General features: G+C 37.8%; 2 protein-coding genes across 8 annotated transcripts in view; one reads left to right on the top strand and one right to left on the bottom strand.

The window, feature by feature from the left end:
* ORC3 (origin recognition complex subunit 3) overlaps window positions 1-2,679 on the bottom strand; it is a 52,291-nt gene extending 49,612 nt beyond the window's left edge. The window contains exons 1-3 of the mRNA XM_081941469.1: window positions 2,547-2,679; window positions 1,424-1,475; window positions 853-950 (exon numbers count right to left, since the gene is read on the bottom strand). Of these exons, the coding sequence (XP_081797595.1) occupies window positions 853-950; window positions 1,424-1,475; window positions 2,547-2,570 (174 nt within the window). The 5' untranslated portion in view covers window positions 2,571-2,679. The remainder of the gene's footprint in view (window positions 1-852; window positions 951-1,423; window positions 1,476-2,546) is intronic.
* Window positions 2,680-2,809: 130 nt separating this feature from the next.
* RARS2 (arginyl-tRNA synthetase 2, mitochondrial) overlaps window positions 2,810-25,203 on the top strand; it is a 27,519-nt gene continuing 5,125 nt past the window's right edge. For 2 of the 7 annotated variants that reach the window (XR_014174384.1, XR_014174386.1), the window contains exons 1-17: window positions 2,810-2,928; window positions 5,390-5,463; window positions 6,005-6,110; window positions 6,618-6,701; window positions 7,938-8,035; window positions 8,826-8,881; window positions 9,738-9,821; window positions 14,049-14,125; window positions 14,847-15,005; window positions 16,259-16,362; window positions 18,093-18,179; window positions 18,384-18,444; window positions 19,430-19,506; window positions 21,267-21,391; window positions 22,334-22,401; window positions 22,486-22,595; window positions 24,016-24,109. Coding sequence is in view for 4 of the 7 variants with exons in the window: in XM_081941472.1 (XP_081797598.1) it covers window positions 2,890-2,928; window positions 5,390-5,463; window positions 6,005-6,110; window positions 6,618-6,701; window positions 7,938-8,035; window positions 8,826-8,881; window positions 9,738-9,821; window positions 14,049-14,125; window positions 14,847-15,005; window positions 16,259-16,362; window positions 18,093-18,179; window positions 18,384-18,444; window positions 19,430-19,506; window positions 21,267-21,391; window positions 22,334-22,401; window positions 22,486-22,595; window positions 24,011-24,109 (1,508 nt within the window). In the remaining 3 variants the exon portion in view is untranslated. Of the gene's footprint in view, window positions 2,929-3,575; window positions 3,598-5,389; window positions 5,464-6,004; window positions 6,111-6,617; window positions 6,702-7,937; window positions 8,036-8,825; window positions 8,882-9,737; window positions 9,822-14,048; window positions 14,126-14,846; window positions 15,006-16,258; window positions 16,363-18,092; window positions 18,180-18,383; window positions 18,449-19,429; window positions 19,507-21,266; window positions 21,392-22,333; window positions 22,402-22,485; window positions 22,596-24,010; window positions 24,110-25,203 lie in introns of those variants that run through there. The other 5 variants (XR_014174385.1, XM_081941472.1, XM_081941473.1 and 2 more) reach the window with 4 other exon arrangements.

The raw sequence follows: 25,203 nt of genomic DNA, 5'->3' as shown, positions 1-25,203 counted from the left end.
AAATTTCTACGTAGGTATATATGCATTTCTGCATAGTGTTTATTCAGAAACATTTCATGCAGAAGTACATAACACCACAGTAAGAAATTATATTTATTGATGCAGCTAGATTTATCCTCAAATAACTTATGCCACAAGTAACTGTTTCCAGATTAATAATATTTCCCTCTGCATAAATACACTAACTGCAGAGAGAAGACTCATCCTTCATCAGGACAAGAATTAAATATTCATCTAAGAAACCTTATTCTAACTAGCTGCATTGTTGCATAAACTTGTTCTTAAGATTCATTTGAATCCACATTTAGAATCCTCGGGTTTCACAAGTGATAAAGGAGAGAGAACAAGAGTCATCACTTTTTATAATTCACACTTTCTCCTGCAGCCCTAATTATCCTTCTCGTATTGCTCAAGAGGTTGAAAAAGCTTTCAGAACTGGTAGGATGTATTGGGGGACACCAAAGGAAAGGGGAGCTAAAGCAGCGTATCATCCATCCCTCGTTTTCTAGCAGAAAAGCATCCTGGTTATTTTCATTCGAAGTGTTATGGATTCAACCTGTAACTGTAGAGAAATATCCATGCTTTTACAGCAGCATATGTCATTGACAGAAAGAAGTCGAGAGAGAAGACTCATTCAGTTTATATAAATACAGAACTCTGGTGTGAATTATGACAAGTGTTGTCCCCCTTTGTAACTATCACAGTGCTGATAGCAAACAGCCAGTTGCCAGTACTTATAACAGAACTATTTACAGTGAGAAGCCTTTCCCTGTAAAAGCAACATTTTACTGTGATCTCAAGAGAACAGACATGAAATCCATTTCCTCATTCAACATTAAAAGCAATACTCACCGCTGTTTCAGATTTAATTTGTTTCCATAACAACAGGCAAGTATCAAGTCGTAACTCACTATTATCCAAGTCATTGTTTCCCTTACTGAAATAGTCAGCTAGGAAAAAAAGAAAGAAAAATATAGCATTCACTCTTGAGTATTCGTAAATTAAGAGTTCTTCTCTCCCAAAGAGTTCTTTGGGAGAAGGGCGGCATATAAATCCAATAAAGACAAACAAACAAAAACAAAACAAACTTCTCAGAGAAAAAATTAAGAGAGCACTGAAAAAAACACTGAGATTTGTTTCTTTTCATTTGAGAGAGGAATTTAAACACAAGCTCAAATCTGCAGCTAGAAAATAAAGCTCAAGATGAAATAAAACTGTTGTTTGAAGAGTATGTAGCCACATTTGTATTTATATATACAACTATTCTTCTGGTTTTTCCCCCTCTAAGCATAATCTCTCATTTGTGTTTCATTGTCATATTAAAATGGTAACGTTTCCCTCAGTCATATTTTTCATTTTACTACATACAACAAATAAGCAGTCATGTAATTTTCAGTTTGCTGCAGGAAAATTTCACACTAACCTGCTGAAGACCTTTTCCTCTTGTTAGAATTTGGCTTGAATACAAAGCAGCCCTAAAGAGGGGTGGGGGGGGGGGGGAGAGAGAGAGAGAGAAGTATTGATTCCATTACATATTTTGTCCTAATTCTACACAGACAGAAATGACCTAGAATAAGTGAGGCACTTATTTAATTTTATATTTCCTTTGTTACCATTTGCTCCTCCATATTTCAATCTTTTGTAATCTAGAAACTCTTTTATTTATATAGTTATTTTTAACATTGCAGTTTCAGTAAACTAAGTAGATGTGAATGAGTTACTGCAAATAATACGTAAGAAATCATGTGTTCGTGGGCCAAATCAACTCAAGTTAAAAACAAGTATGTGAATTCCATGTGGACTTCCCTAGGGCAGGCATCAAAGGAAGATAATTACGTTTTATTGTGCATATATTCCCTAATGTCTCAACAAAGAACAATCAGAGATTTATTCTAAGATGAACAAACGATTTATTAAGTGGACTAACAAATATGACACATTCACTTTTACAAAGAATTGAATATCTGCAATTGCCAGTTTCATAAAGGACTTTTTAGAATGTTTTCTTCATGGTAGGAAAAATACTTTTCAAGAAATTTTACTTCAAAATATGGATTTCAAAATAAACATTTTCTATTATGAAAAAAAAATCAAATGCAGCATACATAAAATTATATATTTTACACGTTACAATGTTCACAGTTTCAAAACAATAAGCAACATTTTCAAAAAAATATGTACAACCAAACAAAATAAGAGTTTGTTCTTATTTACTGCCTTTTTATTACTAGATATTTTATGTTAAAAAAAACCTTTAAATATGACAGGGTCATTTGATAAATACTGTTTACTCTCATAAAAAAAAACATTGATATAGATTCGCTTTCAGGGAAAGTATGAAGAGAACACCGTTTTAAAAGCTACCCATAACATGATAATATTGCATATATCAAACAACAAAATATGCAATAGCCAAAAAGTGAGCTTTTCTTAATAAGCGACCCGCAGGACCGCGAACTGAAACTCCCTCGCGGACCCGAAAGCAAGGTGTCCGTTAGATTCCTCGAGGGAGGCGACTGAATCCACTCCCCCTCCTTCCGACTCACCTTGGAAACCGAGCACGTGCTCATAGCGAAGGCTGAAGCCTCCTCCGGCGCCAAGATAGACCCGCCAACATTCGCGAACGGACTTCCGGGTGGGAAGCCAGTTCTAGCCCCCGTCCCACTTCCGGGATCAGCGGCGTGCAGCCGTTTCTTCCCCGCCCCGCGAACGGTACAATCTAGTCGTCCGTCTCATGCTCGTCATCTGCGCATTCTTTTTCTGAGGCGAGTTCTGCGCCCGCCCCCTATTACCAGAAAGGGAAGTCAGGCTGGAGTGGCTCCTCCCCCCAAGTGGGCTGTTCCATAACGGAGGAATGGAAAAACGGAGAGCGCCCCTCTAACAAGAACGATGGCGAGGTGTCGTTTCCGGAAGTGCATTGCCGCTCAGGTATTGATCGTCCTTTTTCATAGAATCATAGGGCTGGAAGGGACCTCGGAGGTCTTCTAGTTCAACCCCTTGCCCAAGGCAGGAGAGCTTATTCTATCACAGATAAATGACTGTCCAGTGTTTTCTTGAAGACCTCCAGCGATGGAGCACCCGCAAGCGTCCTGCCCCATACATCCCTGCGACCCGTCCGCTCACACAGAGAGGGACTACTCCGGGTGCCGTCCTCCAGAGAGTGCCAGAGGGCGACGCCCAGGAGTAGGGCCTTCTCTGTAGTGGGCCCCACCCTTTGGAATGACCTCCCCCCAGACATCAGGACAACAACCGACCTTCGCTCCTTCCGTATGAAGCTGAAAACCTACCTGTTTCGACTAGCTGACCTGGCATAATACTACAATCTCTCCAGCCCAGGGCATTTTTAATTGGTAATTTTAGTTTTTAAGGGTTAATTTCACTGGGGTTTTAACTTTTTTAGGTATTGTAACTTATTTATTTATTCTTACCTCCTCTGTACGCTATATAATACTTTTGTACGTCGCCCCGAGTCCCTGTGGGGAGAGGGGGCGACTAATAAGTTCAAGTAATAAATAAATAAATAAATAAGTCCAGAAGGCAAACTGTTCCATGCATCAGGGAAATGCTGTGGATATAACTTATTTGGACATCAGTAAAGTAATGCATTGTCCTTTGGCATGCCAGAGATGCTGAAATACCTGTCTATTTTTTCAAAGAGATATTTTTGAAAATATTGTTCAAAAACGTCTGTAATGTACTCCTTTCGCAGGGGGGAAAAATCGGGAATTTGGTGGCCCCTTTTCCAATGAAAATTTTTATTTTAAAAAAGTGTGAGTTATCATGAGCTGCAGCTCACTTCATCAGATGCTAAGATGGGTAGGTTGATTGAGAGAGGAAGGGGAAGACAGGTTGATTATGCGATGTAGGTTACTTATGAGAGAAATTACACATCTTTATGAATTTATAAGGTGGCCAAGACGCTGAACTTGTCAATCCAAAAGGTCGGCAGTTCGAATCACTAGCGCTGCATAATGGAATGAGCTCCCGTTACTTGTCCCAGCTTCTGCCAACCTAGCAGTTCGAAAGCATGTAAAAATGCAAGTAGAAAAATAGGAACCACTTTTGGTGGGAAGATAACAGTGTTCCATGCGCCTTCAGCATTTAGTCCTACCGGCCACAAGACCACAGAGACGTCTTCGGACAGCGCTGGCTCTTCGGCTTTGAAATGGAGATGAGCACCACCCCCTAGAGTTGGGAATGACTAGCGCATATGTGCGAGGGGAACCTTTACCTTTACCTATGAGTTTATAATATATAAAAAAACTGTGTTTTCTGATTCCTTTTTAAATACCATGAACCCTTTCCACGTTTAACAATCTATGCTACTAAGACCTGCTTTTCCAAAAAATATCACTTTGAGGTCTGTCTTGTAATGTCTTGGGAGATTGAAATGCTCCGATATAGCTTTGCCCTTGGTTTAAGTATTGATGTCAAATTTATGTCTATTGATTCTTGTGAACTGGAAGATGAACACATCAAGACACATCTAATTCTCTGTAGGTATTTGCTGGGGTCTGTGATGTTGGTATAGGGGCAAAGTAGAGATGTACTGTTGTTGCAGGGATTGTTTCCATATTGGAATCATTGCTCTGTTGTTTCTTGTTCCTTATGAAGATCTGCTTCAAGTTGGGTAGTTGTCCATATTCAAGTATGGTGCTGCTACCTAAAAGGGAGCAATAGATATTCCCTCACTTGTCTTACAGAAGCTAGACTTATCTATTCACTTGCTTGGATGTGAAGCCCCTGTACCTTCTAGATTCAAATCTGTAGTTCTTTATCTGAATGTTGATCTTCAGTGGAAAAGATAATTCCAGTTCCAGAAAGGAAATGTATGGTGAAGCTATACATTTTTATCTGAATGCTGATCTTGGATACAAAAAATAACTCCAGTTTCACAAAGGATAATATATGACAGTGGCCCCCAACCTTTCCAGCTTCGCGAATCGGGGGAATGGAGGTGAGAGGGAATGGTTGTGTGCAAGTAGCGTGCGCATGCATGCAAACACAGCTCCAATTGCAGGCGTGCCCACAGCTTGCACAAATAAAGCTTTGCGCCCTCTCACCCACCCCTCTGCTGCTTGGTTGAATGGAGCTGTGCTTGCGCTCACCCGCTGCTTCCACAGCCCAATTCCAAATAGGCCATGGCCCAATAATGGCTGAAGGTTGGTGACCCCTGATGCATCGCATTCATTCTTCTAATAAATATTGGTCGGTTCTTATGGAAATAGGAAAGAAAGATGAATCTCCATCTGTGCACTGCAAGAATGTAGCCTCTGTATGGGTTTATACGTGAAAACATTTTAATATAATGAAATAGAAGATAAAATGATGGCATTATTGTTGCCTGTTTATTCTTCCACACTAAATTTAGCAATTTTATTTCAAATAGCTTTCGCGTGTATTGAAGATCCCCCCAGAAAACCTGATAAAATCAATCTCTGCTGTTCCAGTATCAAAAAATAGGTAGGATATTTATACTTTAGAATTTAATTTCTTGAGATTCTTTTGTCACATATACAAAATAGCAAATAAAACTAGGGATAAAGTCCTAACTCATTCAATCTCTGTTTCTAATTCACATTATTTCTAGCATTGCTTAAGACTCAGGAGTAGGATCAGTGACCTTCAGATTCATGAACTGTAATTCTCAGTATCCCTTGCATTGCTGTCCAGGACTATTGTAAGTTGTAGTTCAGCAACATCTGAGAGACTAAAAGTTCCTAACATTTCCATAAGGGTGGTTAACATTAGGCATCATTGGGCAAACACATCTCCTAAGGGCTACTTTATTACCTTTAGCGTTTGAATAATAGGAACTACAAGGTCTAGCTTGTATATTGTTAACTAGGAATATTAGTTTTACAGATTATTTGCTGCTTCAGAAACTTTTGGAGAAGAAATTATAGTTATTTCTAGCTATGTTAACTCTAAACCTTGGGAATCCTGATCCCCCTGTCACGAAAAAAAGTCTGAACCTTTACATTTCCCCCCTTTTTTTTCAAAGGCAAACTGCTGATTTCCAGTTTTCTATGAGTCCTGTATTAGATGCAAATTCTACAAATTACACAACTTCAGATATTAATCTTCAGGCAGAAGAGCTGGCAAACAAGGTATGTATTAATAAGCATTGATTGGAAGCATCAATAAAATGTGTTTATCAAATGTTTTGTACTGCATAAATACTATGAAAAATGGTATCTACCGATTACAAAGGCTTTGGGAGTGTCAATTTTTTACCCTGCTGTTTTTACCAGTGAAAAGAAAAAAGCCATTCTTACCTTTCAACAATTGCAATTTATGGTCTTTCAAAATTTGCTTGAAATACAGTTAAATACTGTTTGCATGGATGACCCAGCTACAGTTGCTATAACACCTGAAAACTTTTGTCAGAAAGACACAGCGGCATTTTGACGCAAGCTCCGCCCCTTTGGAATGTGGTTGCTGTGTGTGAAAATGCACATAGAAAAATAGCAGGCTACCCAGTGCAATGCTGCTCTACCTCCTTGCCCTCCTTGCAGAGGCTGCTTGAAAATGAGTAATTACATAACACAGTGTACAAGATAATTCTACTTATTTTTAACATAATCTTCTGTCTATATGCTTTACTTTTATTTTAGCTAAAATGTGATGCAGTCATAAGCCAAATCAGCCCAGGTAAAGGAACAGTAGATTTCACAATAAATCGAGACTTATTAGCAAAGGTAAGAGCTAATGTCTTATGAACTGTAGAATAGAAAAAAAACATGCTAAATTTGAAGCTAGTGTTTTCTATAATAGATACCCGTATAGAGCATATAGTTCCTATTCCATAGTTTTAACTTAAACGATCTTCCCAATGACGTCAGTTTAAAAATATAAAATAGTAACATTCAGTTTACAAATAAACACATCAGATAAAAAGGAGTAGAAATCATCTAAAAGCAGGATTTTTTGAAAAAAATAATTCATTTTTGCATGAGTATTAATGTTCTTATTTATATCAACAAGTAATTATTGACAATAATAATAATATTGCTAACTTATTTAAAAATATAATTACCCGTATATACTTGAGTATAAGCCGACTCGAGTATAAGCCGAGACCCCTAATTTTACCCCAAAAAACTGGAAAAAGTTATTGACTCGAGTATAAGCCGAGGCTGGGAAATGCAGCAGCTGGATAACAATAAAATTGCTTTAATTGAGGCATGTGGAAAAGAGGAGTGCGGTGGGACTGTATACACATAAACACGAATAGAAAACTGGTACTTTTTTTACATACATATATATATATATATATATATATATATATATATATATATATATATATATATATATATATATATATATATATATTACCGCGATACACAACGCGCTTCCAGCGCCACCCTCCCCTCTGCCGACTCGGCTCCCCTGACACTCCATCCCGCTTCTTTGCTGTACCTGGTTTCGGCGATCAGTTCCGTCACGGATTGCGAGAGCTACGGGAGGGGGGAAAAACGCTAGGAAGGGAAAGCGTGGGCGGCGTTTCACTCTAGCGGGGTCATGTGCGTCCGTCGGTTTCCGGTTCGTTCGGATTTTTTGTTCACTGGAGTATAAGCCGAAGTGGATTTTTCAGCCCAAAAAGTGGGCTGAAAAATTCGGCTTATACTCAAGTATATACGGTATATGGATATGAATACCATGTTTTATGAATAGAGCATGGGCAGATTGAAAAATGAGGGTTCTCAGTTCAAAAAAATAATTTAAAAAAAGATGAATTAGCATTGGCTGCTTGCTATCTGTGCATTTGAAAAGCATTTGCAGATGTCTGCTTAGCTGCTGTGAAGTCTTTGAAGGTTTTTGTGGAATGAGAGATTCATGATCTTGCAAATATCAATGAAAGGCATTACCTTAGTCTTAAAATGATCGCTTAATTCTTTACTCCCATTGTAGCTATGTGTATTTTGCTTCCTAAGACAGTGCTGCAGCAAGTATTTGAAGACGGCTCTGAATATGGAATAAAGAGCGAACTTTTTTCAGGCTTGCCAAAAGGAAAGGTTCTGATTGATTTTAGGTGAGTATACAGGCTTGTTTATTTTGGAGCATGATTAAAATACCATGCAGGTTTACAGATAGGTTATATAAGTCTGAAAATCAGCATTGATTCATTGCCCTAAGATTGGTTTAGTTTATTACTTTCTAGTAAAGCATGCGCTTTGGTTTAGGGAATACTGAAACCAATCTTTTTACATCTGAACATATGATATACTCAGGTTCAGTTTTCCTTGAATGAATATGCAGGCTTCCACTTCAGTTGTGACACAATTTTCTTATTTTGTATTGCAATAAAATATAGGAAAGATCATAAATACAAAGTGCAATTTGGGGTTTTTTAAAAGACCTGTGATTTAGCATTCAGTATATATTTCTGAAGGATGTCCTTCAATATTGATTTTGTTCATAAGTGTTTAGTTTATTGGCAGTAGAAATGCCCATGGTTCAGTTTACTCTGACATATTATATTGTTTGCCTTTATTAGCATGTCATTCGTGTTTTCCTTTACATGCTTCGCAGTATGAACTAAATGGAGAATATCTTTGTCCCGCCTTAGCCATGAAAGCCAGCCGGGTTACCAGGGGCTGATTTCTTTCTCTCAGCCCAGCCTACCTCACTGGGTTGCTGTTGTGGAGAAAATAGGAGGAAGCTGTATTGGACATGTTCACCACCTTTACTTATTTGTAAAAATAATGAAGGGAGGGTTATAAATAAATAAGCTTTGAGGTAAAGTCTGGTTTGACTTCTCTATTCCTTTTTTGGAAGGTGAGGAATGGAACCTAAATGATGAATGTTCACATTTCTTGCAGTTCACCCAACATTGCGAAGAAATTTCATGTTGGTCACCTGCGTTCTACATTAATAGGTAATATCTAAGCATAACTAAATAGTAGCCTATAAATGAGGAAACCTTCTGAATATGGTGATGTAGTCTAAGTGACAGTATTTGTAACTACCCTATGAACAGTAGGTGCTGATGTTTAATCTTAGTTACTTGATATTTAGTCTTAGGCTACATGATAAGCTTTGAGATGCTTTGAATGGGTATTGCTTGTGTGCATTTTGGAAGTTTCTCAAAAGAGGACCAGATTGAGATAGAATCAAACAAAGTCTTTAAAAAAATGACTTTGGGAGTAAGGAAAAAAATAACCAGCTAGTTTTAACTCAAATGTTGAAACAGCGAGAGTGAATTATTTTGCATCTAAGAACTTTAGATGATTGAAAAGTTCAAAAGAAAGACTCAGAATCAACTTGTAACCTTTCTAGATAATGTACATTAAATAAAAGCTATAAAAAACTATAGCCTACAGGAGTAATCAGTTCTTTTCAAGCCTCGAAATTTTCTCCCTCTGTTTTGCATTCCCTTAAATTTATTATTGTGGACTCATAGTTCTTCTTATGAAAGTTAGGTAATAGGAACCTGCCAGGGAAGGTCACAAATGACAATCATGTGACTGCATGGTGTTGTGCTGGTTGTAAGTGTGAGCCATTTGCCACATCATGATTACATGACTAGAGGGATGCTGGGATGACTGGAACTTTGAAGACCAATCGTAACCACCGTTTGTTTGGTACCAATACTAATTGTATCTTCAAACAGTAATTGACTTGATTGTACCTGTACAATAAAAAAAATAGAAAAGGGAGATTAGATTACATACAATGAGCATTTGGAGATAAGAATACAGCTGGGACAAATATCTACTGTGATTTATTTTCAGGGAATTTCATAGCAAATATCAATGAAGCGATTGGGCATCAAGTAACAAGAATAAATTATCTTGGAGACTGGGGCATGCAGTTTGGTAAATATTTTTTTAAATCGGTCTTATGGTTAGTGTAACATAATCTATTGCTGTTTATTTTCAACCTTGTCGTAATGAGCTTTTTTTTAATGAAAAGATTTCAATTCTATTGTGGAAATGCATATGAGGACCCAAAGCTGGCCAAGACTGATTAAGTTATTTTTTTAAACTGAGAACAGTGACATGTACAGTTTGTAAATTCCTTTGCTCTTTAAGATAATTGTTCTATACATTAAAGATAAATCACTGGACTTCATTCTAAAAATCCATAAAACGAGACCTAGGTATTGAACCATCCCATCTGTATCTATATGTGTTTGATTACACCAAAAAACAATAAGAATGTGAGTGCAAGAAACTTTAAATTTCTCAGTAACAAATTCCAGAACAGCCATGTTCTTTTGACTGTAGAGCTGTTCTGGGATTGTATTTCCCATTTGTAGTGAGATCCTAATGTTCTATGGAAAAATATATTATTTCAGTTGAAGTAAATAATCTTTTATTCCCATGCAAAAAACTCCCAATGTCAGCCTCTACTTGCCTTGCTTGCTATCGGCTGCCACAGAAATGAGGAGGGAGGGGGCTGGAGATATTTGGGAGGGGGAATTACTGGTGCTGGAGGAGTTATGAAGAAGGGAATTTTGTTCTCACCATTTTCTGTGCGTGCTGGTGGCCTGTGTTTGGACTTGGTCAAGGCCAACCGTCTCGCATACCAACCTGATGAGGCTTTTTGAAGATGCACCCCACATGACACCTTAGGAAGATGCAGATTGGACATTGGTTTGGGGAATTGGGGGTGGGTGCTGGGTAAACATTTGATAGGTACATGTTTGCGCCTTTTTGGCTCAGATCTTGCTTTTCTTTTCGCTGCTATCAATTCATATCTAGTAAAAGTATTTATCTCTATTCAAATGGAGTTGAGGTGTTGTTGTTTTCTTGGATATTGAAGGAGACATGCCTGACATTCGATGTTTGTTCCAGGGTGCTTGGAGTTTATATGATCGTGGCTCAAAACATCAAAATTTCATATTTTTTTGAAATAGCAGATCTTCCCTGATATATTACTATAATAATTAGTTTCTGTTATTGTTTTCATTGTTGTTTCTCTTGTCACTGTTTCTATGATTGGACGTGTGTGGTTTTAAATTGTGTCCTTCTGAAATCTGCTGGGCAAGCAAACTGTTAGCACAAAGCTTCTGTTTTTCCGCAGTTATTATTTTGAATAGGTTTTAACCTAGCTTTATTGATTCCATATTTACAGTCTGTGCACCGTTTCCTCGCAGGCTGAGATCAGATAATAATGTCTGAGTTTAACAATTGTATTTTAGCTTTTATTGCCACACTTAGCTCCCTGTGTGTCTTCTTACAGAGCACAAGCAATTAACCCAGGAAATCTCTGTGTAAGAATAAATTACTGTTTAATTCAAGAATTCACAATGAAATTAAATGAAAAAAGATAAGCAAAAAAACAGAAATAATATAGGGAGGAGGAGAGAGCTGAAGAAATTATGTAAATAGGTAACTGCAGAAATTCCTTTTAACATTCAGAATATGAAAATAACTATGATTTATACAGTAAATCATTCTCCTTTAACTCCCTTGCAAAGCAGTAGAAATTACTGTTTGCTAATGAAACGAAGCAAGAATGCAAAGCAAAAAGTTTAATATTGCCCAAATAGATTCAATATCCCATTTGATCTGCAGGTAATCTGATCAGTGTGCAAACAATGACATCCAAACATTAGATTGTGTTGGCTGCCTCTGTGGGGCCTTTCACATTATTGACACAAAGGGAGGTTCACTATTCACAGCAGAATAGTCCCAGGCTCTGATACGACACAGCTCCCCCTGTCCCTAATCCCCTTCATTCTCTACACATTGAATGGGAACATTTGTGTGGTGAATCCTTACATGACAAACAGGATTCAGGATTCTGTAAGCCAGATTCATAAACATCTATATATGGTTATTTTTACAGTGCAGACTTCCATTGTTAATTTGCGGGTGTCGGGACTCCTCAGCATCGGGGAGGATCTGCAACGGCAGATATTTTATCCCAAAGGTGCTTTTTCAGGAGGCAATTGGGCTTTCTTGTTTGTTTATTTTTTGAAGACGTTTTGCTTCTCATCCAAGAAGCTTTTTCATCTCTGACTGGATGGTGAGATTCTTGAATGAAAAGCAAAATGGTTTCAAAGAAAAAAACCAGAAAGTCCAGTTGCCTCCTGAAAATGCACCTCTGGGACAACCATGAGCTGGTTGACTGAGACTCCCCATAGTCCAGGATGTTTTCCTTCAGATACATGTCTACATTTTTGAACATTTATAGTGACTGAGAAATAATAAACATACATTTAAAATATACTTTTAAAAATCAATAACATAACAACAGGAAGGCCCTGATATGCTACTAGTAATCTCAGTGAGTTCTTCAAGGATCTCCAAATGTCTTGAGGAAGGGCCATGTTTTCATGGATCTTCAAAAATATAGGGAGATGATCCAAATGTGGTGGTTGGCGGGGTGCATATTAGTTTATTCTTCTATAGTGTTTGGGTTGTGTGTGTTTTTATTTTTAATCCTATTCTGTAACCCAGCTAGAATCACTTTCTGATTGAGATTGCTTTGAAATCAGTAAGTAAAGAATAAACATCTAAGGATAAGTTGAATTGGATCCTCTTTGTGTAGAAAACTACTGCTTAATTTTGGGAATACACCATTTCTTAGCAACTTAGTTTCCTCCAGTGTAACCTCTTTTTGCTTCTTCATTCCTTACATTCCTTATGCATTTTCCCCACACTGTATGATGCTATATTGCCACCAGTGACGTGCAGTCAGGGGAGGCAGAGCCTCACCGCTCTCATCATGAAAAGAAAAAAAATGTAAAAGGGAAAAGGCGAGTGCTGAGGTGAGGCTTAAAAAAGCCTCTAAAAAGCGCCCTCTACTAGGAGGCAGGAGAACTGTTAAGGAGGACTTGTTAAGCGAAGGTTAAAAGCCTAAAAAATCCCGAGGTAGGGTAGGCATGCAGTTCTCCTGCCTCCTAATAGAGGGCGCTCGTTCTTCCTGTGACTCAACTCTTCCCTTTTTCTTCCCTTCTCGCTTGCGCACATGTGTGTGTAATGTATCTACTTTGGTGGAGATGAAATGGCTGCTGGAAAGGTTGTGGAGAGGGAGGACGGGGGTGGCTTTTAGCGCTGATTTGTTTCCCTCTCTTTTTCCTCTCTCCCATTCTCTCCTTCCAGCTCTCTTTCATTTCTCTCTATATCTCTCTCTTTCTCCCCTTTTCTCTTTCATCTCTTTCTTGCGCGTGCAAGCAAAATACCCCAAGATCACGGTGGCAGGGACAGCAGCTCCTTGCGCTGTGCTCCTCAGCGCTAGCCTCAGATCAGCGCGAGCCGCGGTCCCCTTCATGTTGGCTCAGGAAGGAGGGGAATGGGACCGCATGTGCAGGAGGCCTCTCAGCACTAGCCTCAGATCAGCGCAAGCCGCGGTCCCCTTCATGTTGGCTCAGGAAGGAGGGGAATGGGGCTGTGGCTCGCACTGATCTGAGGCTAGCGCTGAGAAGCCTCCTGCACACGCGGTCCCATTCCCCTCCTTCCTGAGCCAACATGAAGGGGACCGCGGCTTGCGCTGATCTGAGGCTAGTGCTGAGGAGCACAGTGTGGCTCTTCTCTGCAGCGCAGCGGAAGGAGTTGCTGTCCCGTGATCCTGGGGTATTTTGCTTGCACACTTGCAAAGATCAAAGTTGTCACAGTCCTCTCTTCATGATGATCATTTGATGATGTCACCAGCCTCACCAGCCATAAACCTCACTGCACGTCACTGATTGCCACAGTATCACATACTTTTAATGGTGTAAAAGTCAATCTTTAGGTATGAGTAGGTTTGTGCCATGCAGGACAAATTTTCTGTGCCTTTGTTTTATGCACATCCTTGCCTACCGCCAGTACAAATCCTGTTTCAGTATCTAAGTTACACAATTTATGTCCTTTTATAGAACTTGCATGTCACTTGATCAATATCCTTATCGCCAGTGGCTTATTCTGTGGGAGTTGAAATTTATAGCATGCACAAATGTGTTTTTGGTTGGTGTATTCTTGAGACTTACGTTATAAACTTAAATGATTTTACCATCCACATTTTTATTACTGAAAATAGAAGAAGGGCAAATTATTCGCTGATTTTATTCAAAAAAAATCTTTTGTTATATGTGAAATAATTACTTTTTTCAGGGCTGTTGGGAGCTGGCTTCCAGTGGTTTGGATCTGAAGAAAAACTAAAATCTAATCCTTTGCAGCATCTTTTTGAGGTATGTTAATATAGTGGCACTCTGTTAGAATCATAATGCGAATGACCATAAATTTATCGACCCTGCAATTCTTTCTTTTTTAATATTTTTATTTTGATTTCCTGTTTGTATTACCAGACTTCTGGAACAAAATGAATTCCTTAAAAAGGTAAAAACTGTGTTGCGCGTAGACTTTCAATTTCAGTCTCTGGCTTATTTAACTAAATAGAATGAGAAGGTATCAGGAACAGGCATTTGAGATCCTGGAGAACTACTAGCAATCAGGACACAGTGAACAGTGGCCAAACAAATGAGCTGGCCTTCTATATGGCAGCTTCCTATAACTGTTTGGTTTTGCTCAGTGGGCTAAGTAGAAACATGTCCTTTTTTCCTTCTTTAAGGAAGTGACATTTATTAGGAAGATGGCATGGTGGAAAATTAAAGTAAATAACCAAGTATTCTTGGACACCACTCCCATCAGCACGGCTGACAGCCAAGGAATATGGACTAGGAGTCTGCCATTTTCTGGAGAGAGGTATCAGCTCTTGTATATTGGGGTAGCAGTTTTTCCTTGTTGAGCTTCTTGTGATCCTTGTCATTGTGGTAAAGATTACTGGATTTTGAATCTGGAATGTCTTGCGTACAAAGTAAATATTTCACCATGGACTGTAATCTTTTCTTGATGGAGAAGACTGAATTGTCAGATTGAATTGCCCTGTATTTTTCATTGATTTTTATACAGGTTTATGTACAGGTCAACAAAGCTTCAGAAGAGGATGAAAACATAAAAACTCTAGCACAAGATTTCTTTAGAAAATTGGAAGCACAGGAAGAAGACGCTGTGTCACTGTGGCAACATTTTAGAGATGTTAGCATTGAAGAATATGCTCGGGTATATAAGGTGATGACTTGACCCTTTTTTTCAGTGTTTAGGAATTACCCCATTCTAGGTATAACGACACTTGAATATCTTTGTATTTCTGAAAATTGCCACTATATGAGTCAGGAAGAGAGATAATTTTATTTTACTCAATAACCAGCTTAGAACAACCTATAACAAAATCCAGCAGACATAACATACTTAAATAAAAATAAAAGAATGCAGCATTGGTATATTGACATTAATGAAAGTGCACTTTAATTAACTAAGAAAGAAAAATACATTTTTTGTAAGTGAACTTTATTAAGCAATAATTGACAATGTAGAAATAAATTATATTGTAAAGTCTAGCAAAATATTTGTGATGAGTTATAGTTGAGACAGCCAAGGATAGATGAAGCAGATGTAAAGAGATACATGAGATGGATAAGTGTGTGTCATTTGGAGTAAAATACTGTTCTGATGCATTGTTTTTGTTTTGTTTTTTGTTTCACATAACTTGCATATGGAGTCTTGCTGATTTAAGTGGAATATCTGTAGGGTAGAAATCATTGGTGGGTTCCTGCCGGATTGCACCGGATCGCGCGCTCCCTTTCGGCGCTGAACCCAGAAGTACGTTCTTGCCCCGCCCCTGGTGACAGGACGACGCTTGCCTGCGCTCCACCAGCTCGGCTGGGACCGCAGACGTTTCTCTGCTCAGCAATGTCTTCAGTGGAGCGGTGGCAGCCTGGCAGGCTGAGCCTGCGTCCCTTTCAGGTGCTCCGCTCCGCTGAGGAAACGTCTCCGGTCCCAGCCGAGCTGGTGGAGCGCAGGCAAGCGTCGTCCCGTCGCCAGGGGCGGGGCAAGAACGTACTTCCGGGTTCAGCGCCGAAAGGGAGCGTGCGATCCGGTGCGATCCGGCAGGAACCCACCACTGGTAGAAATCAATATAAAAAACCTTTTGCGAATTAATAGCATGGTAATGGAACAATAATATAAATGTCAGCAATTAAATTTGACAAAGTATTGCAATATTCCTACATGGCTGAGTATGATTTTCTCTTTTTTTCCCCATATCTCTTGATTATTATTTTTTAAGTTCCATTTTCATTTGCTCTGTCTATTTTGGTTCAGACTCTAAAAAGTCTTCCAGGCAGGAACCCATCAGAAATGCAAAGATTACATGGCTGTGCTGAGGGAATTCTGGGGCTTACAGCCTTTTGTCAAAAGGCTCATAGTTGAGATTATTCTTGCTGATCATAATTATTTTCCTCTTTTCTTGATGGGTTGTCCAGCGTCTGGGAATCTACTTTAATGAATATTCTGGAGAATCATTTTATCAAGAAAAAAGCAAAGAAGTTCTAAAGAGACTGGATGCAAAAGGACTTCTTACGAAAATGTATGAATGGATTCTTTATTTCCAGTTTTTTGAAATGCCTGTTTATTCTGTCTTAATGTATTGTATGTTGAATCAAAACTGTATCACTTTAAAGCTGGACCATTTGTCTGAACTATATTTTTAATAGTTGCTGATTTAAATAATTAATGTAACTTTGTGAATACTGACATGCAGATAACAAGGAACGTTTCACTTAGGGATACTTTATTGTGTGGGTGGGGGGGAGTATACATCTTTAAGATGATAAATGGAATCTGTAATGTTTATAAGACTTGCAGGCCGGAGGTAAATGGTGAACTGCCAGCTAGCTCCCCATACTTTCATATGTACCTTTCCTTCCATCCAGCAGACTGCACATAGGACAAAAGGAAAGTCATCAATACCATCTTTGACTTTCTGTGGTCTTTTTTATGTATTAACATAAAGTTTCTTTAGGACAATCTTACCTACCTATATCTCCAGATCTATGGAGCTAAATCTCTTTCTTTTTCAGCCAGAACTAACATTGGCCATGCTTGTCTTTGAATTCTGAGATTTTTTTTTAATCCAACCTAGCCCCAAAAATTCTGGAACACAAATAGGAGTATTTGTACACAGGAGTACAGTTAGTGTATATGTGAATTGAACATATGTATCGTGTTCAGATCTCCCTTCTTCCTTTTCTTCCTTTGCCATTGTAATTTGTAAAGGAATGTTATTTCCCCAAGATCTATATTTTGGTTGTGTTTTAGTTCAAACGTGTGATTCAAAGTCATTTCTGATTAACTGCTGAAGAAGCTAATGTCAAATCTTCAATTTTAAATTTGATTCATTAAACCAGCTTTTATTTTAATCACAGAACCAATTTTGAGTGTAGCAGGAAATAAGAAGTTGGGGAAAATAAGCTACAATTTATTATCCCAACAGCTTTGGAGGAGGCGGAGTCTTTTGTACATGATAATGAAATGAGATAATGAAAAACCTTTTGATGACAGGGACTGTTTTTCTATATTGTCCAGGTGTACGGGGGTTCCAGTAGGTAAATTGGGGGTGTATTATATACATGGGGATGTAACTTTCTTTTTTGTTGGGGGGGAGCACTTTTAAAAAACACATTGAGCTATTTTTCAGGGCTTTTAATTGCCTTTTTTATTTCCCATTAACATAAAACCACAACTTCAAAGAATGTTTATATTTTTCTTGCATATCCTTAAAATCTTAATTATTGACATATCAGAACACTGTCTGTCTAGCTAGCTGTCTAGCTGTCATCTATTGCCGTGATGGCAAACCTATGGCACATGTGCCAGAGGTGGCCGCAGACTCCACTGCCCCAGCTCAGTTTTCTGTGGCGTTTCTTTTGTGAACTTCCATTTCCCTGCAAACGACAAAACAGAAGCTCATGAAAGAAAAAGATCTTACCTCTTGCCACGCTGCCAGTGTTGGGATGCCCAGTCTCCTGCCAGCCAGCTGGTCTTCAAGGCTCTGCTGCGCATGCGTGTGCATGTCCACGTATGCGCACCCACATGCACACCTTTCAGTTTTGGCATGCACGTGTATGCAGTTTGAACACTTGGTGTCTAAAAGGTACACCATCATTGATCTATTGGCTGGCTGGCTGGCTGGCTGGCTGGCTGGATGGATGGATGGATGGATGGATGGATGGATGGATGGAAGTGGATATTAAGAAAACAAGTGTACAATTCCTTCTTGCAAGTAGATTGTTCATTGCTTTTTTTCATCATTTTCAGAGAAGGAGTAGGGAAAGTTCAACTTTCTGAAAATGGAGACCAGGTTGCTGTGATGCGAAGTGATGGAACTTCGCTTTACTTAACAAGGCAAGCATGTTATGTAATTGTTTATCAGGAAACAGCACGTTATTTTATTCCTATTGATATATTTAATAGAATATTGTTGATGGACAGATATAACTGCTCATGATTTTGAAAGATAGAAGTTTATTTATAAAGCTTGAAAAAACAAATCAAACAAATGAATATTTCATTTGGAGGATTTATCATTTCTTTATGTTTCATTTCCAGAGATCTTGCTGCTGCTATAGACCGAATGGAAAAATATAACCCTGATGTTATGTTATATGTTGTAGGTATTTTATGTTTTATATTTGTTAGTTGATGATGGTGTACATTTTATAAGCATCTAAGCATTTCAAAAAATTTTATTAGACTTCAGCTAACCATTTCAAAAGGTAAGCGTTTTCTAAGAAAATAATGATATAATATGCTGTTCCCCAATAAAGGAGAATATTTGTATCTCAGGGGTCTATGGTCATATGTGGATCATTCCAAACTTCTGTAAGCTTGATAAGGCACTGCTGGTAGATTCAGGAAACCTGCAATTCAAACTAGTATTTTCCAACCAAGTGTCCTTTAATTGGGTTGAAGAGTAATCGCTGTTTACTGCAGTTATTTCTTTTGTAGTCCTAACTATCCATTAAAGTCTGTACCTGTCCTGTCTAGTTGCTGTACCAAACCAGACAGTTATAGATGTACAGATGACAGACTCAATAATTCCTCTGTATAACTATATCAGCAGCTTCTTGGACAGTTTGAGCTTTCTGGGTTAATGCAGGAAGAACAATCTTTGTTGTATATATAATAATATATATATATATATATATATATATATATATATATATATATATATATATATATATATATATATATATATATATATATATATATATATATATATATATATATATAATATATATATATATATATAATATATATATATATATATATATATAAACAAAAATGTTGTAATATTAATATACCATTATGATATACATTATTATTATTATTATTATTATTATTATTATTATTATTATTATTATTATTATTATTATTGAAACAATGATATAATATGAAATATTATCAATAATATTTCCATTGCCCCAGTTATGATTTGAACATTGGAACTTTTCCAGTTTTCTGAAGAAAACTCACATGAGATAAATTCAATTTTCATAGCATTATCCTTTTCCTTGGAAATCAGTTGTGACAATGTTCTTTTGCCTTTGATTGTTATGCACTAAATGACTAAATTGTTTTCCCCCTCTTCTAAGACAGATAAAAGTCAGAGCTCTCATTTTCAACAGATGTTCCAGATTCTGAAATTACTTGGTTTCAGTTGGGCAGAAAGGTAAATGTGAACATATCAAGATGTTTAGTTTTTAAAAAAAAAAAAACTGAACAATGGTATTTTTAATATTAGAAGAGGAAAATATGACAAACCAAATGTTCTAAATGTTTAGATGGGCAGAGTATGGATTGCAAGAATTTGACATTCTGGAAAAATCAGAAAACAATTAATTTTAAGCAAGAACATTAACAGTGGTTAAGATGTTAGGTAGGAGCAGAAGTGACCCAGGTTCATATCCCATCCCTGGTGAAGCTTGGGAAGTGTGGTGCCCCTCTTAATTCGGCCTACCTAAGAGGTTTGTTATAAGGCAAGGTGGTCAAACTCAAGGTGCGGGGGGGGGGGGGCAGATCCAGCCTGCAGGGTGCTTAGAAATGGCCCACGGGGCCACCCTGAAAATATCAAACTACCGGTCCACGGTGCCATTGCCAGTGAAAATGCAGCATAGGAGGGCCGTGGACAACCTTCCCGAGCTCCCTTTTTGCTGGCAGATTATTGCAGGAAACTGTCGCAGCCGAAAACGGAGTCCCGGGGCCTGTTTTCACTGGCAGAACACTCGGGTCACCACAGGTGCCCTGACATGAGTGTCGCTGGGCTGGCCACGCACTCCCCCCCAAGGTCAAACAAAACCCTGATGAGCCCCTCAATGAAATTGAGTTTGACACCCCTGTTGCAAGGGGAAAACCCTTTGTGAATCCTTAAACTCTCATATGAAATTATTCATGCAATAAAATAAATAATTTTAGAAAATTGAGATATAATTTCCTTATATAGCATTTCAGTATTTGCTCTGGAATCTGCCTTTATGCTAGAGTAAGGCTGTGGAATTAGTTCTGTTTCCTGCTGGGGGGCTAATTGGTTGCTTATAGAACGTTTCAACAGCAACCACTTCATTAAGATTCTCATTCAATATTGAAGATATGCATCTCAGAGAACATTTTATATTTAGGAAAAGCCACCCTTGTGTTGAATCAGCAGCAGCAGATAGGAGAAGGTGAAAATTCATCTTTTCTAATGTAAATTACCACATTGGGAAGTGATTGATTGGTGGTTAAGCAAATATGAAGTTGCTCTAACTGGTTTAGGTTAAATTATTATTGGGTTAATAAAAAATAAAGTTGGTAATTGTGTGTGTGTGTGTTTGTTCTCTGCCTTCTGTGTATAAAGGCACAATGTTGCCATGTCAAGCTTTCCTACATAATTATTGAGATGGTAGAGCTTCTTGTTAAAAATATACAGTATATATAGTTCATATTACAGCTATAGCATGGGCAATGAAAGAAAGAATGCTTATGTAATGTACACATGTGGATATATCTGGTATCTAATCCTGTTTTGGAGGGAATAAAGTCTGAAACTGTAAAGCAAACCTCCATTCCTACATATGTAAAAGTAGAGTATGAGAAACTGTAATATGTAAGTACAGAGCACTTCGTACTTGGATTAGTAGTTTATTTGTTAGATTCATGTTCTACTTTTCATTTAGAAGCTCAAAGCAGCATCTACAGCATTTCCTTCACCCCTTTTCCTTCACTTCAGCAACTCTTGTGAAATAGAGCTTCTATGGCGGAGGGTGGAAGTAGCATATTTTTCTGAGATCAGGTTTAACTCTAAAAGTATGAAAATGCCAATTCTTATTGTGGGATATGTTCGTTGTCTCTAAGAGAATGTCACTTTTTATCTATGATGTTTATTAGACCCCTCAGTTATCAGGAGTTGTTGAGCATAAGATGGACTGATGTTTTTGTCCTCTATGTTTGTAGGTGCCAACATGTGCCCTTTGGGAGAATTCAAGGCATGAAAACTCGACAAGGAGAAGTGATTTTCTTGGAAGATGTTTTAAATGAAACTTGTTCCCTGGTATTAGAGAGACGTGCCTCAACAAAAAGTTAGCCAATACATTTTCTCTGTTAAATTAATATTTTATTCTGGTTCTAGAAAAAAGACTACAAGTACGTGTGTTTCACCACTCTATAGCACAGTCTAAGCCACAATTAGTTCAGCTTCTTTTGCTTTCCATATAAGGACCTCTTTTTCTGTACCCTATATTTCAATATTTAAAACAGACTCTAGTAAGAAAATATGTTTAAGTAATCAGGAAAATAATCCAGCCTTTACAAATAAAGACATCTGGATCTTTTCATCATTCTACTCTGATGGCATTCTGTCAGCCAGTGAAATTATATCCTTTTTCAAGACACCTTTGACTAATTTAGTTTTTTCAGTTCATATTTATTATTTATTTATTTATTTATTTATTAATAGATGGTACTTTACTATTTTGAAACGTTTTGCATTGGTTTTTTCCCTTCTGCATCTATCAGTTGTAGCTTTAACATCTGACGTTGCTTGGATAGGTCTCCAACACAATTCCATTCTACATTATTTCTCTAAAAGATAACGTTAAACATGAATCTAATTGCACAAGCCTCCATTAATTTTCATATGTAATGTTACACAGTATAGAGTTGAAGAATATTGGAAACTTTCATATGAACAATTTAAAAGACTTCTGCAATCATTTTGAAAAATAAAGTTATTTAATGATAGCTGACGCCACGGTATATTAGAAGTGTAAAAGGAAGCCGAACCTCCAAGAGGTTTTTAAAATTGCAGCAGGATACAATTCTAAAAAAATAAATTATGAAATTATGTATATATGGTTTCCTGATTTTGTTAACCATAGTCAAGATATGAGGAAGAGTATGTTCCTATTATCTCCTATAACTAAGCAGACCGCTTCATAAAGAAGAGCTTCAGAACCAGTTTCTACCAGCAGCCTTGTGTACCCGTTGGGGAAATAATGGCTTTTCTCCTTTTATCTGGTCAGCCACAAAAGAATGTGACAATCCTCCTGAGGCCGCAGAACGGATTGGGCTTGCAGCACTTATCATTCAGGTCTGTCATCCAATTAAATGGCAAGATCAGTTTCAGGAACGTTGAAAGTGATCTGCTCAGTTCGTGAATAATTTGTCATTTCAGGACTTCAGAGTTCTTTTATCGTCTGATTATCGGTTTAGCTGGGATCACGTTCTTCAAAGCAAAGGCGATACTGGGGTCTTCTTGCAATATACACATGCTAGGCTGCACAGGTATGGAGGGATGATTTGGGCCCCATTTTTTCTGAGTTGGCCTTCACTTGGGTCAGAATGAATGTTGTCTGCAAATAAAAGGGATTGGTAACTTTTCTGCTTCGGCTTCAGTGTGCTTAAAGAAGATGAAATACATACAGAAGGCAAATGGGCAAGTCTTACTAAAGAGTTCCATCCAATTCATATAATGGAACTTTCTCCTTTTCTTGTCCCAAAGCACTTAGCTGCTTTGAAGAGTTCCCATGAATGCAACCATAGAGTGCTGTATTCCCAGAAAGGCTGCAGAAGAATTTTCAGTAATAAGAGTGTAGCTCTGGAGTACAGCAATGGAAACAATCCTAACTTTAAAAAGACAGCAGAACTCAACCAAGTACAAAAAGAAAAACCATTTAAGATTTTTTTTAAACGTATAGAATAAAATATATAATCCTGCTATAATTGCCCTGTTGTTTATATACAGTCCACCAAGAAGCAAAGAACTATTCTGAAGATTCGGTAGTTTCCTGTTTCTTCTGAAACTACAACTTTGCAGTTTTAACTCTGTTGTAGTGATCAGTCAAATACTTGTATTAATGTACCATTTCAACAAAACAACTAAGGTCCTTTTAAGATTGTGCTGTGCTGTTTTATTTCATTCTTGCATGATTTGCGTCAGTTGAAGTGGAACAAGTTTCAAGTCCAAGTGTTTTGCTTCAGTTATTACTTTCCTTTAAACTACTTTCCTTCCCCTTGCACATATGTGCTAGTGGTTTCCAGCTCTAGAGGGCGGTGCTCATCTCCGTTTCAAAGCTGAAGAGCCAGCGTTGTCCAAAGACATCTCCGTGGTCATGTAGCTGGCATGACTAAATGCCAAAGGCGCACAGAACACTGTTACCTTCCCACCAAAATGGTCCCTATTTTTCTACTTGCATTTTTACGTGCTTTCGAACGGCTAGGTTGGCAGAAGCTGGGACAAGTAATGGGAGCTCACTCTGTTATGCAGCGCTAGGGATTCAAACTGCCAACCTTTCTGATCGACAAGCTCAATGTCTTAGCCACTGAGCCACCGCATCCCTACTTTCCTTTGTTATCTTAAATAAGGCATTCCATGTTTGATTGCTGATGAGTACCGAGGAAGTGTTCTTTTATTATAATAATAATTTTCCGATTTTAGACCAATGCCTAAAAAGGCTTTTCATACTGGAAGTTTACTCCCAGATACCTGCTGCTGCATTATTAATGGATTAGAGACTTTCCCTCTCAACCTATCCTAACTCAGGGATGTTTTAATGGGTAGTCACAAATTGCATGAAGATTCTTTGCTTATTGACGAGCTCCTACAGGAAAGGCAGCTTATCAGTTGAAATAAATAAATAAGGAACTTTCAAAGGTATGTTGACCATCAGTGTTACTGACAATTTTGTTTCCCTCCCTAGTTTAGAAGAAATATGTGGTTCTGTCAATCAAGGCACTCCCATGAACCCTGCTTGTTTACAAGATCCACTAGCAATATCCTTACTTCAACATCTTCTCAGGTACTTCAGCATTTTCTCAAGTTTTTAATGCAGTCTTTGCATGTAGAACAGCACTGAACACAATTTATATATATATTGATAATTATGTTTGGTCTTATTATGCAACAGTTCTTGAAGACAATTAACTGCCTATCCTAACTGGTTTAGAATCAACAGAATGCTAACTGTAGCCTCAAAAATTTGGAAATAGAATATCACTGTTTTGAAGTGATACTTTATTTCCTTAGAATAAGGAAATGTCCAGAAATCATTAAGCATCCTTTATATTCCATTGGCATCTTGTTCATCTGTGATGCCTGCAGAAATGACTGTGATATATATTAGCTATTATTTTTTGGAACAGCAGGCATTTTAAAGGTGCCTCCGGCTATTCATGATGTGAAGCATAGTGCCACGGACATTAAACTGTATGTGTGCCCAGCTGCACTTATTGAGTTATAGGAGACATTTTGGGGTAATATTTACCAAAAATATATTTTAAAGACATGTAAGTGTATAAAACAAAGGAGGCAAAATATGTTGCATTTGGGCCTGTGAACACTGCACAGTCCAATGAATTGGGTCTGCAGAAGGAACACTGTGTAAGGAATAGCAAAAGCCCTTGACAGTGACAAAAGCAAGGTTGCTTAAGGTGCTTGAGGAGAAATGGAGGGAAAACAGAATAGCTTCTTAGATTTCCTCATTGAAGAGGAAATAAGGAAAGAGCAGGCAAGGGCATTTATGTAAGCCACTAATTAGTTAGAAATAAGTATGGGATTCTGATATTGTAAAACATTATTTGAGGCCAAAAGGTATCAATTTTTTAAAAAGAAAAATATCTCTCTCATCTTCCACCATCCCCCATGCTAAAATAAAAGAGAAAAAAATGACACTGTTACTCTGTTCTCCGCAAATGCAGGGCCATTTGAGGAAATAATCTAACCACCTTTTCAGAATAGCAAAAGAGTGGTTAATTGTATGGCTGGTACTGAACCAAAGCTAATATATACGTAGCAGCTATTTGATAGTATTTTTTTTCCTGGAATAGTTACTCCAACTGTGGAGGTTTTAATATACAGCCCTTCACTCAAAGAGACAGGTGTGATGTGGCTTCT

Source organism: Natrix helvetica, assembly GCF_964273705.1.
Source record: "Natrix helvetica genome assembly, chromosome: 2".
NCBI classification, from domain to species: Eukaryota; Metazoa; Chordata; class Lepidosauria; order Squamata; family Natricidae; genus Natrix; species Natrix helvetica.
This window is presented reverse-complemented; position numbering and strand designations above follow the sequence as displayed.